This window comes from Oncorhynchus masou, chromosome 12 (assembly GCF_036934945.1).
Source record: "Oncorhynchus masou masou isolate Uvic2021 chromosome 12, UVic_Omas_1.1, whole genome shotgun sequence".
In the NCBI taxonomy this organism is placed as follows: domain Eukaryota; kingdom Metazoa; phylum Chordata; class Actinopteri; order Salmoniformes; family Salmonidae; genus Oncorhynchus; species Oncorhynchus masou.
The window spans coordinates 83,843,289-83,858,211 of record NC_088223.1 but is presented as its reverse complement, the minus strand read 5'-3'; the positions used below and the strand labels follow the sequence as shown (position 1 = coordinate 83,858,211).

Below are 14,923 nucleotides of genomic sequence, written 5' to 3'. Positions count from 1 at the left end.
CCGCGAGCAACTGCGGCCCCTCATGAAGAGTTCAGTGGTTTTGTGGCCCCCACCCCATCAAAGTTGCCCATCCCTGCTATAGATGACGCTCATAAGCTGAGACACTCGTCCTTCCCTTCCAGAACAGTTGTCCTTAGACTAGAGAATTGTTTTATTGTGTTGTGTTTCAGACACACAATCCCTCTAACTCCTTTCTCTCTCTCTCTCTCTCTCTCTCTCTCTCTCTCTCTCTCTCTCTCTCACAGACACAGACACACACACAGACACACACACACATAGAGGAATCAGGTTAGGGCTCACCTTCGCCTTATGCTGGAGGTAATGAGCTTAGCTCAGTTGGTTTGGGAGGAAGGGATAGCCTTTCTCTGTCGTTACACTTTCCTCCTTCCCCATGTCCTCAGGGCTTTCCATCCTTCAGTTAGACACTAATCAGTTAACTGACATCAAACTCTGTCATGTTATTCATCTCTTTCCAACTGCCCCTCAGTTACACAGTGCTTCGGTTTTGGCCCAGTGTCCCAACAGAATTTGTCTCTGCCCCAAAGCCGTGAAATGGAAATCTGTGTGTAGAGCAGTAGTTATCTGTGTGTTTGCTAGCTGATTGGATCATGTATGTGTCTTCTATTTCTCACACAAGAAGTGGGGGCCTTTTGTGTGTTGTCTTTCAGCGGACATGGTCACAGTTATCTGTGACAAGCCTGAGAAGGCCCAGGTGCTTTTGGGTAACGTGGAGAGGCAGGAGACCCCTGGGCTGAAGAGGATCATCCTGATGGACCCCTTTGATCCTGCCCTGCTGGAGGAGGGGGCGGGCTGCGGGGTCGTCGTCCAGTCCATGCAAGACGTGGAGGTAGGGATAGTGTGTAGGGGAGCACAGGTGATGGGGGAGTAGTGTATGGGGGTAGGGAGAGGGGAGAGAGGGAGGGAGGGAGGGGGAGAGTAGATGCTCATGGAGAGGGGAGGGAGGGGCTTCAGGTGGGGAGGGAGAGAGGCCTCCGCTCAGATAATATAATGTATCAAAGCCCAATCCTGTCTATGCAGAGACCTGTAGCTCAGCTGTGTACTCTTTCCACTGCTTGCAAGCCACACGACTGATTCTTTGGAGAAGTATGAACAACACTTCAATGGCTCCATGTCTATGTACTCCAAACACTAATGTATGACTGGTGTGTTGGCTATAACTTAATAAAGACTGCAGTATGTACAGTGTTTACTGTAATCCATGTACTAGCCCTCTGAGGGCAACAGATAGGCATTATTATCTCTGCAGAACATGATGGTATCTTGAACAGGTCTAGCCTGTCTCACTTCCTTGCTGTAAATTACCATGTCAACAAAAAACAAACATTATAATACAAGCAAAAGTTATGGTTAAATCCTACATTTGGTCAAATAAAGAAAGAATGCTTCCGTTACAGTTTACTAAATGAATCAGGTGTAAAACTATGCAAGCAAGAGAGAGTTGTTCAGATATTTAGTCCCTTCCACTTTTTATTATGGCTGTGTTTTATGGTTCTTCTAATGATTATCTAACACAAGATTATGTGCTTGTTTGCATGCTGCCGTCCCATCCAGGATCTGGGCAGAGAGAACCACAGAAAGCCCCTGGTGAGTTCAGTCGTATATGTCTGGTCTGGTTAGTTGTCTGTGTCTCAAATAGCAACCTATTCCCTACTCAATCGATGCCGCCCAATTCTCACCTTAAATTAGTGCACTAAATAGGGAATATGGTGTCAGTTGGACTGCATCCAGCCTCGAGATGTATACGTCCTGTCCCTGTCTGCCGCGCTCTGCACAGACAGAATGCAGGAAGACCTCAGAGTGGTGCTGACTATGTTTTGTTGTGTTTTAGACATATTTTAGACAGGATCTCTGGCTGGGTGACAGTTTTCCCTCCATGACCTATTTGTGTATGCAGAGAGGGTTGTGTTGAATGTGTACGTAGATGTTTGAATGTGGGAAAAAAAAGTTAGACAATTCAGATTTGTGCTTTTGAGACCTGAGTACAAACCAATTGGTTCCCTTTGATTGCAATCAATGTGTGCTATTGTGTTAGAATTGAGATCATCCAAGACAACACAGTAGACAAACATTCTTTAGCTGTCTGTTACTGTAGTAACCATTGTTTAAAATGCAGACTGTATTAATATCCCTTTTGATATCAAATAGCACTTTAAGTCTGTAAGTGTTTTGTATTCTCGTTTTACGTGAACATCTTCTACATTCACATATTGCTTTAAATGCCTGAGATGGACTAATATAACATTGACTATTATCTGAAGGTGATATCAATGAGTTAATGATCTCATTCGGACTATATCCTGACTGTGCTTTTGTTCCCCACAGCCACCTACACCAGAAGATCTGTCCATCGTGTGCTTCACCAGTGGTACCACAGGTATCTCCATCTAGCCACCAGATAAACTATAGCACGCCAAAGTGTCTTATTCTTACAAGCTGATCAAATTGAATCAAATGTTATTAGTCACATGTGCCGAATACAACAGGTGTAGACCTTAAAGTGAAATGCTTACTTACGAACCCCTAACCGACAGTGCAGTTTCAAAAAATATGGATAAGAATAAGAGATAAAAGTAACAAGTAATTAAAGAGCAGCAGTAAAAAAATAACAATATATACAGGGGGGTGCCGAGACACAGTCAATGTGCGGGGGTAGTATGTACATGTAGGTAGAGTTAATTAAAGTGACTATGCATAGATGACAACAGAGAGCGGCAGTGGTGTGGAGAGAGGGGGGGGGGGATATACTGATTACAATATTGACACAGTAATACAGTATCTGAAGAGTTCCTCCACAATCCCTAGTTCAAGTCCAACCCTGACGGTAGGTTTGGTCTGTTTCAGGACAACTTTATGAAGCGTGTCTATTGTTTCTCTCATCGTGTGTGACAGACTATTAACAGGAAGAGGCCTCCCTCTGACCACTTAAAACCAATGCCATGTATCAGGGTTGAAATGGTACAGTAATGGTCATGGTAGGACCCTTATTAACAGTGAGACTTCAGAGGGAAAGGCAGTTAAAGGCTTTTTTCTGCATCAAAAGGGGCTTAGGTGGTGGGCGTCGCAGGAGGGCATGGCAATGGGCGTGGTCGGCCCGTCGGCATGGCAATGGGCGCGGTCGGCCCGTCGGCATGGCAATGGGCGCGGTCGGCCCGTCGGCATGGCTGAATTTTACAGAACATTTTAGACGCCCCAATTTCAGAGACATTTCTGCATTGAAGCCAATTTCCTGAAATTCTACACAATTCTCTATGGAGCTGAGAGAAAATGTTTCAGTTTTAAAGCTAGTTTCATGTGATACTACATATTCTGTAATGGTGCTAAGAAAAAAGGGTTCAGTTTTAAAACTAATTTCCTGCAATTCTATGCATTTTGGCTAATGTTACTTTGCTAAAACATAATAACAAGTACTGTCAATACTGTTAAATTCATTGGGTAACACTTTACATTATGTTGCCCCTATTACCATGTACTGTAACTAACACAGTAATAACTGCATTAGCAATATAGTAGTTACATACTGTAGGTGTTACTCTGTAATTACATGGCAATAAGGTTGTAGCACTATCAGATATTACACAATTGGATCAAGGAATGTGTAATCACACATCCACTTGCTGAAGGTTGATTCAGATGTGTAACTACTGATGTTATTACACATGTTCTTGTACCTCTATGTTACTAATGTTTTGTAATTACACATTTAAAAGTCACCTGTGAATGACCATGTTAATAACTCAAACCAAACTCTGTCCTTGTTACATGTACCAGGGTTGGGGAGTAACTGATTACATGTAACCCGTTACATGTAAGGGATTACAAACAAAACGTTACCTGTAATCTGTTACGTTACCAGCAAAATGTTGTAATCAGATTACCGAAACTTTTGAAAAACTAGATGATTACTTTGAGGATTACTTTTAAATTCAGAAAGGATGTTTGACACTTCGTTTTCTCAATGACATTCAAATCAGCATTGAAAAAAAGGAGCAGGTTTAAGTTTGTTCCACCTGAGTGAGTCTGACCACAAGTCAGAGACCAATATGATGAAACACCAAATGTATTTGATGGATCGCATGAAAAGAGCAGGAATAGGCTTTTGTAGGCTACAGTCCAAGCTATGTCTTCCAATGGTGCGACTACTGTCGGCATCCAAAGATTATCCAACTTGAAGAAACGCTTGTAGGTAAGGATGACAGCAGTGGTGTAGTCTACAGCGATACGGATATCACTTATTATTGACATCTACATAGCGCATTGATGTGAATCACACTGCTGCTCTCTCATTTAGCTATTTGCGCCTCACGGATTGTGGGTGTTGTGGATGGCTGTTCACAAATCTAAGTGAGTATTTGAACCCAATAATGGTTGAATTCAAGAGGTTTAAGCTGCCTCTCAATCATTGTTTTTGAAACCAGTGGACAGCTAGTGAAAAATGTGCTCTTGCAACAGCTGCATAGTGCTGATCCCAACCTATGAGCAATAAAAGCCCCACTTTTATTCTCATCTAATTCATGCTGATGAAAAAATCCATAGGCGTAATGGACACATGCTGAAACTTGCAAACTTTTGATAGATTTAAAGGGGCAATCTGTAGTTGCTACACCCATTTTTGGACACACCTACTCATTCCAGGGTATTTCTTTATTCTACTATTTTCTACATTGTAGAATAATAGTGAAGACATCAAAAGTATGAAATAACACATAAGGAATCATGTAGTAACCAAGAAAATGTGTTAAACAAATCAAAATATATTTTATATATTTTATGTTCTTCAAAGTAGCCACCCTTTGCCTTGATGACAGCTTTGCACACTCTTGGCAAAGCATGCCTTTCCATGAGCGCAGCATTTATTTTTTAACTTGAATCAATGAGCCCAATCAGTCCTCCATTACAACAAAAATCATAAACAACAGAGTAGGGCTGGCTAATAGGTCCTTAGTTTTGGGGTCATGCTCAGCTAAAACATTTTTGTCTAATCTATACTTCCATATTTCTAAGTCCTATTCTTGAAGATCAAGGTGAATAACATTTATTAGAATGACTGGAATTCTGATCGACTTTGGCTATTAATGTAAAGATATAATTTAGTCGTATTATTATATGTAGCAGAAAGCGATGTGTTAGAAGAAGCCTACATAACCAACCCATAAAGTAAAATGTAACATCCATATATGGCCAGATTTGTTAACTTTAACATTGATTTATCCTGCAATATATGTCGTTCAATTGGTAACATACATTTTTGTCTTCTTCTAATGCCTCTTAAGGGGGAAGTAATCTAAAAGTAACAGCATGCAATCCGATTACATTACTGAGTTACGTTACTCATTACATTTTCAGACAGGTAACTTGTAACTGTAACGGATCACATTTTAGAAAGTAACCTACCCAACCCTGCATATAACTACAAGATGCCACAACCATTGAATCCACATGTAATGCCAGGGTTGATAAATAGGCTAGGACCTGGTAAGAACAATTGTAATAAGCCACACCCTGTCATAAACTACTGGTCATATTAAATTTGTTTATTTCTATGTTATGACCTGGCTCAAAGGCTACATATACCGAATCAAGTGCGATACAAGAACAATGTAGTTACATACGATATACTTTTAATTATCATGTACCTACCCAGGAGCAAGCAACTTAATGTAAAGTGAAATACAGTAGGGTATAACCTTTACAATTACTATCTAGTTACAATGTAACAACCTTTGCAGACAATAGACAACAACCTTGTTACCATGTAATTTACAAAGTAACAGCTACGTAACTACTATGTTACTTGAGTTATTAGTGTGGAGTTACATAGTAATAGGGGCAACAATGTAAGGCGCTTGGTAATTTTATTACGGTCTGGCCACAAATACAGTCATATAGAAAACCCTGGTATTTCCACACATGTAACTACAGCTTTAGTCACAAGCAGCCCACTGCAATCATGGAAAGAGTGCCATCTGTTGGTCTTTCAGTGTCACTTCCATCCGCCAGTATGTGTTTTCCCATGGTGGATGTCTCCCCTGGTGCACTTGTTACACGCCTGCCCTGAGGCCAATCTAAACTCCTGTCTCTCTGAGTGTGTGTGTTCCAAAGGCTGTTACAGGGTTATTCAACTCAGGTTGCTCCCACTATGGCAAAGCAAAACACATGCTGTTCATGTGTAGCCTGAAAAACAAGTGCCACAATGATAATTATTTTAGTTCCTAGGCTGCTAACTTGTTTTTCCGTATATATATATATATCTAACCTTGTTGTTTTCCATCGATTGATACTGAATGGGTCCCAAAAGGAAACCCGTTTCCATATACAGTCATGGGTGTGCACTTTTTACCATAGTCCTGAGTATTGCACTATAAGGGAATAGCTGCTATCCATTGTTGTGAGCCGGTGGAGGAGGGGTCCATTGATTTTGTTGCACTGTTTTCTGTCCCTCTCCTACATAGGAAACCCAAAGGGAGTCATGCTGACACACGGGAATGTTGTGGCTGATTTCTCAGGCTTCCTCAAAGTGACAGATGTAAGTTCGATCAGACTATGGTATAGCTGACCCTTTATGTGGAGGAAATTTCCTTTGTAGAGTATTTATCTTGAGTAGGTGCTAAATTTCCCATTTATGTAACTATATTAGATGTAAGACTCACTAAATTGCTTCAAGTCCCATATCTTACATGGGACAATAACAAGATGGAAATGTACAATGCACAAAAGTATTTGTTTTTGTGTGCTTGTGTATAATATCTGTTTCTTATTAAGATCATGTTTGACAGTTGAGTGGTGAGAAACAAACACCACTGGGCACAGAAGTCAATTCAACATCTATTCTGCATTGGTTCAATGTAATTTCGTTGAAACGGCGTGGAAACAACGTTGATTCAACCATTGTGTACCCGATGGGGCGGTTCTAATCCCCTACTAACCACTTTTCCTCTTCCCCATGCCACAGAAAGTAATATTCCCAAATCAAGACGACGTTCTTATCTCCTTCCTGCCTCTGGCGCACATGTTTGAAAGACTCATCCAGGTAATTTCTCAAACAAAGCCCACACTAAGCTGTCATCTGTATAATTGTTGGTATGGGTGTGCGTTGCTCCTCTTTGTGTGTGTGTGTGTGTGTGTGTGTGTGTGTGTGTGTGTGTGTGTGTGTGTGTGTGTGTGTGTGTGTGTGTGTGTGTGTGTGTGTGTGCACATGTACCTGTATTTTCAGACATGTAGGATCTTGGCGATTACCCTTGTCCTTGGCTGTTATTGACCTGGTTATCTGCGGTTGGATTTCATTGTGACATATTATTATATAAGCATATCATCTGCTTGCTCTGGATAAGCTGGCTCATTAAGTCATGGGTGTGCATTATTTCTGACGGTTTTAACGGCTTCGCCCACACAGGAAACTTGAGCCCTGCTGTTAACCCCCCACGCTGCCTCTAGCTTGGGATGCATCCTAAATTGCATCCTATCCCTTATATACTGAACTACTTTCGATAGGGCCTTGGTCAAAAGTAGTGTACTACAAAGGGAATAGGGTGCTATTTAAATCGCAGGCTTGGTCTGTTGTTTCCGATAGCTGTGGTTCCACAGCTCGTGTTTTCAGTCCCTAACTACTGATTTTGGATCAGTCCCATATGTATTATTTTGAATAACTACTATGAGTTAAACAACAAAGCTGGCACTGGATCAGCTTCAGTACTGAAGGGGTAAAGCAACCATACAGGTTCAACCGAGGTTCTTTCCTTGTTAGTGTGTGAGACGCAGACACAGGAAACCACTTCTCTTCCCCTCCAACACAAGCAGGCACATACTTCATGTTCACAAGAATGCACACACCCAGACACTGTTAATGTATGTGACCTTTATGTAACTAATGTAAACGCCTCTAAGTTCATCCTCAAAAGGAACGACCCATGTTCTTCTTGTAGAACTCGTTGAATAGGCTTTTCCATATACAGTAAGTTTTATGGTCCCTGCCAGTGCGCTCCAGTCTATTATGCAAATCATGTCTTTCAACACGTGAAAGAAAAAAAGGCAGTCCCTGCAGAGCCTGTCCTCATCATGACCTCAAAAACAGGAACTGTTCCAAAGATCTGTGTGAATTGTGGTACTTTCAAGACAACTTAGAAACTCTGAACCTCCGAGTTAAAATCAATATATTTTTTTTGCGTCAAGTTTCCTGTTTTTCAATTCTGATATTTTGCAAGTGGGAAAGTCAGAGCCCTAGTTTCCAAGTGGACATTTTAGAGTTTTAGAGTTCCGAGTTGTCTTGAAAGCGGCATTAGGCCAGATCTATGCAACTGAATACAATAAGTGCTTTTTGACTCAGTTGTAACTGTTAGGTTCTTTCCCCAGTCTGTGGTGTATTGTCACGGTGGCCGGATCGGTTTCTTCCAAGGCGACATCCGCCTGTTGTCTGATGACATGAAGGCCTTACGGCCCACCATCTTCCCTGTGGTACCTCGACTGCTCAATCGCATGTACGACAAGGTGAGAGAACCAGCCTTTACACCCCCCCCTACACACACACCTCCCTTCATTTTTCATATCTTATATCAACTCACCCCCTCTCTTGAATGTCTATGTGTGTACTCTACAGATATTCAGCCAGGCCAACACCCCATTGAAGCGTTGGCTGCTGAACTTTGCAGCTAAGAGAAAAGGGGCAGAGGTCAGCAGGGGGATCATCCGCATGGACAGCCTGTGGGATAAGATATTCTTCAGTAAGATACAGGTATCCACCTTCCCTCCTCCATTCCTTCTCTTCTCCTCCTGCCTATGAGTGGCCTGATATGGTGCCCCCGCACATTGGCTACACGGACTATCTGCATTGTGTCCCGCCACACACCAACCCCTCTTTTATGCTACTGCTACTCTCTGTTTATCATATATGTATAGTCACTTTAACCATATCTACATGTACATACTACCTCAATTAGCCTGACTTACCGGTGCCTGTTTATAGACTCACTTCTGTTATTTTTCACTGTTGTTTTTATTTCTTTACTTATCCATTGTTCACCTAATACCTATTTTTTAATTAAAAATCGCACTGTTGGTTAGGGCCTGTATGTAAGCATTTCACTGTAAGGTCTACTACACCTGTTGTTTTTGGCGCACGTGACAAATAAACTTTGATTTGATTTGCTGTGTGTGTACAGGCAATAAAATGGGAATATGCACTGTGACCCGTGGAAGTGTTGCTTGGCAGGCAGGATGCACTGTATTTCAACAACACAGACAGCATTCCTGGTGTGTTGTGGGAGTTTGTGGGAGTTTGGCTTGTGTAATAGTATTGTGTTCTGTTGGCAGGCCAGCCTGGGTGGGAGGTTACGCATGATTGTAACTGGAGCTGCGCCGGCCTCCCCCACTGTACTGGGGTTTCTCAGGGCTGCACTGGGTTGTCAGGTAAGTGATGCACACGTGAATGCGCACACACAAACACACACACACACATGGTGGATAAACACACACATGCAGCTGCATGCATAAGCATACACATGCGCACACACACGCACATGTGTTGACAAACACACAAATGCATGCAGCCACAAGCACACATGGACACGAGGTCACACAGACAAACCATCAGACTGATCATATCACATCCTGCTAACATCCTGTCTGTCCTGGCTGTCTGTAGGTGTATGAGGCATATGGCCAGACAGAGTGTACTGCTGGTTGTACTTTCACCACTCCTGGAGACTGGACCTCAGGTGAGCTGATCTCTCCTCAACGCTCTTCCCTTCTCCTCTCTCCCCCACTCCTCTCCTCTCCGCTCTTCCCTTCTCCTCTCTCCCCCACTCCTCTCCTCAACGCTCTTCCCTTCTCCTCTCTCCCCCACTCCTCTCCACTCTTCCCTTCTCCTCTCTCCCCCACTCCTCTCCTCTCCGCTCTTCCCTTCTCCTCTCTCCCCCCCACTCCTCTCCTCTCCGCTCTTCCCTTCTCCGCTCTCCCCCACTCCTCTCCTCTCCGCTCTTCCCTTCTCCTCTCTCCCCACTCCTCTCCTCTCCGCTCTTCCCTTCTCCTCTCTCCCCCACTCCTTTCTTCTCATCTTTTCTCTCCCCCACTCCTTTCTTCTCCTCTCCTCTCTTCCCCACTCCTTTCTTCTCATCTTTTCTCTTCCCCACTCCTTTCTTCTCATCTTCTCTCCCCCACTCCTTTCTTCTCATCTTTTCTCTCCCCCTCTCCTTTCTTCTCATCTTTTCTCTTCTCCTCTCTTCCCCACTCCTTTCTTTTCATCTTTTCTCTCCCCCACTCCTTTCTTCTCATCTTCTCTCCCCCACTCATTCTCATTTTTTCTCTTCTCCTCTCCTCTCTTCCCCACTCCTTTCTTCTCATCTTTTCTCTTCCCCACTCCTTCTCATCTTCTCTCCCCCACTCCTTTCTTCTCATATTTTCTCTTCCCCACTCCTTTCTTCTCATCTTCTCTCCCCCACTCCTTTCTTCTCATCTTTTCTCTCCCCCACTCCTTTCTTCTCATATTTTCTCTTCCCCACTCCTTTCTTCTCATCTTCTCTCCCCCACTCCTTTCTTTTCTTCTTCTCCTCTCTTTTCTTCTTCTTCTCCTCTCCTCTCTTCTCTTCTTCTCCTCTGTTCTCTTCTTCCTCTCTTCTCCTCTTCTCTCTTCTCCTCTCTTCTTCTCCTCTTCTCCTCTCTTCTCTTCTTTTCTCCTCTCTTCTCTTCTTCTCCTCTTCTCTTCTCTTCTTCTCCTCTCCTCTCTTCTTCTCCTCTCCTTTCTTCTCTTCTTCTCCTCTCTTCTCTTCTCTTCTTCTCCTCTCTTCTCCTCTCTTCTTCTCCTCTCTTTTTCTCCTCTCTTCTCTTCTTTTCTCCTCTCTTCTCTTCTCTTCTTCTCCTCTCCTCTCTTCTTCTCCTCTCTTCACTTCTCTTCTCCTCTCTTCTCTTCTCTTCTCTTCTCTCTTCTTCTCCTCTCTTCTTCTCCTCCTCTCTTCTTCTCCTCTTCTCTTCTTCTCCTCTTCTCTTCTTCTCCTCTTCTCTTCTTCTCCTCTCTTCTCTTCTCCTCTTCTACTGGTCAACAGCTGTTCCACTCCCAGTACACCCATGTGGTGCACTATATATAGGGAGCCATTTGGGACCCACACCTATATTAGGCCAGAGAGCAAGAGTACCTTTATGACATCAGAGTACAGTCAGCTCTAGCCCATGCCTGTTTAAAAACATTATACTTCCTCACTGGGGTGAAAGTCTAAGAGGTTTTACAACGGTGGAAACACAAGCCCACAGAGATAACACGCTGTGTATTGGGGACACATTATAGTGTGACTGAGTATAGCTGCTGCTGACTGATGCCAACATCAACAAAGCCCTCCATGTCCTGAGGAGATGGGGTTATGAGTCAGTGTCACTTGCTTTCAGCGAAAGGACCACCGCAACGTGTAATGTTTTACCGTGAACACTACAGCTGAAGCGAACTCTTTCCTCCGCCGCACGTAAGTGCTTTCAGCTTCAGACTCAAACAAACAAACAAGCTTTGATGTTCTCACTGTTTTTAGCTCTGTGGCTTCCGTCTGGCTGCACGTTTCAGGGCCACAACCATTTCCCCTCTGTAATGTGTGAAAATAGGGGCAACTAGTCGGGAGGCTTAATTGTAGTTGGGTCAGCAACCTTCGGATCACAGCCAGTATTTACCCACATACTCTGCTGTGCTACAAAACACTGGCAGTTGCAGTATTTCAACCCAAGCATGCAACAGACACTTTATTGTCTCGGTGAAACAGCCATGGCCAAAGGTTACACTGGAAATAGTTTGAGCTGCAGTACATTTGAATGTATGCTAGAGCAGCTCTAACACCTGACCCACCCATCAGCGAACTGAATCATCGGTTATGTCCCAAATGGCACCCTATTTCCTATATAGTGCACTACTTTTGACCAGAGCCCTATGGGAATAGGGTCCCCTATGGGTCCTGGTCAAAAGCTGTGCACTATATAAGGAATAAGGTGTGATTTGGAATGCAGCCATAATTTCCTGTCTTCCTGGAAATGTCATTACTTATTACATATTATTTCATGATGCAGACTTTGCCAGGTCTAGCATAAATTTCCAGCCCAAGGACCACTCAAAACCCACCCACAAGGCCTGAAAACTAGGCCAAAATTTTTGCTGTTTTGACTGAGAACACATTCTCATTTACAACAACGACTTGGGGAATAGTTACAGGGGAGAGGAGGGGTAATGAATGAGCCAATTGGAAGCTGGGGATGATTAGGTGGTTATGATAGTATGAGGGTCAGACTGGGTATTTAGCCAGGACACCAAGTTTATCACCCCTACTCTTACGAGTAGTGCCATAGTATCTTTAGTGACCACAGAAAGTCAGGAAACCAATTTAACGTCCCATCTGAAAAACAGCACCCTACACAGGGCAATGTTCCCAACTAAATATATTTTTTTGTGATCTTGATCAAGTGTTTGTAAGCTACTCTGGACTTCTATAGGCCCTGCGCATTATAATCTTCGACACTATAAAAACTATTTGGAACTAGCTAGTGCTGTTGATCGTTTGTTGTCCTCACATGACTTGTCATGAAGTGCTGCTCTCCTCTTACTTGTGACTCTCTCAACACACGGCCCTCCCCATCCCTCCCTCCCTACCACTCTCTCAGCAACAGCCTGCCTCACGACCTGATTATCAATAGCAGCAGGTCACAGTGAAATAAATAGATTAAAAAAAAATACACATAAAATAGAAATACCATAGAAATACCATGGCAGCGGCGGTGTTACTTAGAAGTAGCGCAAAAACCTGCAACCCGCAACCAATACATTTTCCCCTGCGACATTGAAGTCCTTTGAAAACAATGTTCAGAAAAACCATGGACATGGCAACCCTGATCAGTACACTCTCTTAATAAGGCCCTGTGCTCTTACAGTTCCTGGGCAGTGGGGCAGCCTGCTGTTGGTTTGGAATCAGACACAACTGAATGTGTGGATGACATTCAGGGATCTCAGTGGGGAATAACAATTTCAGATCTTCACACACCCTAGAATTGAGCTTTGGCTTTGTGCCTTGCAATGTTTTTAAGTTTAGCAAGTATGGAGAAAGGTATGACTTCTCTAACTATTGTGCAGGCCTGATTGTCAAACAATATACATTTTTGCGTATTTCCACTAAAATATGCACATTTGAGTTGTAAAGGTAATATAGTCATGATTAAGGAACATTTGTATTGCGTCAAATTAAAATATTATTCAACTGCTCCCCCTACTGGTTTGATTCTATATTTCAGTATTTTCAGATTCACATTGAATTTTGGCCTGACTGTATAAATGTATACTTTTTGGTGGCAGCCAATTTACTATCTAATGACTTCAATCCACCAAATGAAGATGTGACTCCACAGCTGTCTGTACACTAGATTTTTTTCTCATATTTCTCCATGGTTTGATGGCCAACTCTAGGTCATGTGGGGGCACCATTGCCATGTAACCTCATCAAGCTGGTGGATGTGGCTGAGAAGAACTACTTTGCACGCAAGGGAGAAGGAGAGGTGAGTTCAATAAAGCATCAAGGACATTTTAGGGTAATCCCTATTTGAACATGGTCGCAGACAGTTGATCACTGAGGCTATGTAAGCATTAGTCGATGTGATAGTTTGGTGCTGAACACATTCTCTTTAATTCTCACTCTGTGGCTGTCTCCCTCTCTCTGATCATCCATTAGGTGTGTGTGAAAGGACCCAATGTTTTCAAGGGCTACCTCAAAGACCCTGAGAGGACTGCTGAAACCCTGGACACAGACGGTTGGCTCCACACCGGAGACATAGGGAGATGGTTACCTGTACGTACACATGCTTGTTTATGACCCTTCCCTTGAAAATACATTTCCTCAAGCATCTATTTGCCTTCCTTGTGTTATATACCCTCAATATTAGGGCCAAAACCTAACTTGACATTCACAACTATTTCAATTAAAATGTAAGGTATGGGCCTATTTTTTATGTCTGCCCTCCGCTCCTCAGAACGGTACACTGAAGATCATTGACAGGAAGAAGCACATCTTTAAGCTGGCCCAGGGAGAGTACATCTCCCCTGAGAAGATAGAGAACATTTACATCCGCTGTGAGCCTGTGACCCAGCTCTACGTCCATGGTGACAGCCTACAGGTGATCTCCCTAACCACTTGGTTGTTATCACATGACAGCCGATGGTAAGAGTTGTTTGGCCATTATCAATAAAGTTGGGCAAAACCACTGGAACACAGCTAGACATTAGCCCTATAAAAATCTGTCAGTTTAGGCTAGATTCAATTCACTGCATACGCACTTCCGCATCTGCGATGAAAGGTGGCAAGCGATGTTTGTCAGACCGTGAGGCATCCCGAAAATTAGTCTTCTCACAAAATTGGATAACACTTTACTTGACACCCAGTGTCATAACACATTATGATTCAGTCATAACCATGTCATAATATGTCATAACAGCTGACATAACTTGTCATAAGTCATAATATTTTATCACTGGTTATGACACCTACAAAAGAGTGTCAAAACCCACAAAACATGCACCTCTGTTGCTTATGACGAGGATGAATGCAGGAGCAAATTTCAGGTACAAGAAACCCTCTTTTTGACTGATATAATGTCATGTACATGATAGGCCTATCTGGCTTACATGATTATGATGGTCATAATGCATCTTGGCAGTGTCATAAATCACATGAGCGAAGTTCACTGAACCACCTCCACCAAAATTACAATTGATAGCCTTTGAGTTAGAGTATGATAATTAAAAAAAAAACATGACACTGATACTGAGGTTAATTGGTAAGCTATAACAGACTATGTGAGGTCATAAAATGTAGGTTTCATAACAGGTGTTATGTAGGTGTCATAACCAGCCATAAAATAACACAATATATGTCACAATAAGTGTAAATATGGGTCATGA

The 14,923-nt window shown here is 42.9% G+C and overlaps 1 protein-coding gene across 5 annotated transcripts in view; it reads left to right on the top strand.

The window, feature by feature from the left end:
• Nucleotides 1-14,923, top strand: part of LOC135550954 (long-chain-fatty-acid--CoA ligase 6-like) — a 106,732-nt gene that overhangs the window by 83,028 nt on the left and 8,781 nt on the right. For all 5 annotated transcript variants that reach the window (XM_064982251.1, XM_064982253.1, XM_064982254.1 and 2 more), the window contains exons 7-18: nucleotides 669-847; nucleotides 1,573-1,605; nucleotides 2,344-2,395; nucleotides 6,471-6,544; nucleotides 6,971-7,048; nucleotides 8,368-8,502; nucleotides 8,612-8,746; nucleotides 9,325-9,420; nucleotides 9,656-9,728; nucleotides 13,436-13,524; nucleotides 13,698-13,814; nucleotides 13,996-14,139. In XM_064982251.1, the coding sequence (XP_064838323.1) occupies nucleotides 669-847; nucleotides 1,573-1,605; nucleotides 2,344-2,395; nucleotides 6,471-6,544; nucleotides 6,971-7,048; nucleotides 8,368-8,502; nucleotides 8,612-8,746; nucleotides 9,325-9,420; nucleotides 9,656-9,728; nucleotides 13,436-13,524; nucleotides 13,698-13,814; nucleotides 13,996-14,139 (1,205 nt within the window). The remainder of the gene's footprint in view (nucleotides 1-668; nucleotides 848-1,572; nucleotides 1,606-2,343; nucleotides 2,396-6,470; nucleotides 6,545-6,970; nucleotides 7,049-8,367; nucleotides 8,503-8,611; nucleotides 8,747-9,324; nucleotides 9,421-9,655; nucleotides 9,729-13,435; nucleotides 13,525-13,697; nucleotides 13,815-13,995; nucleotides 14,140-14,923) is intronic.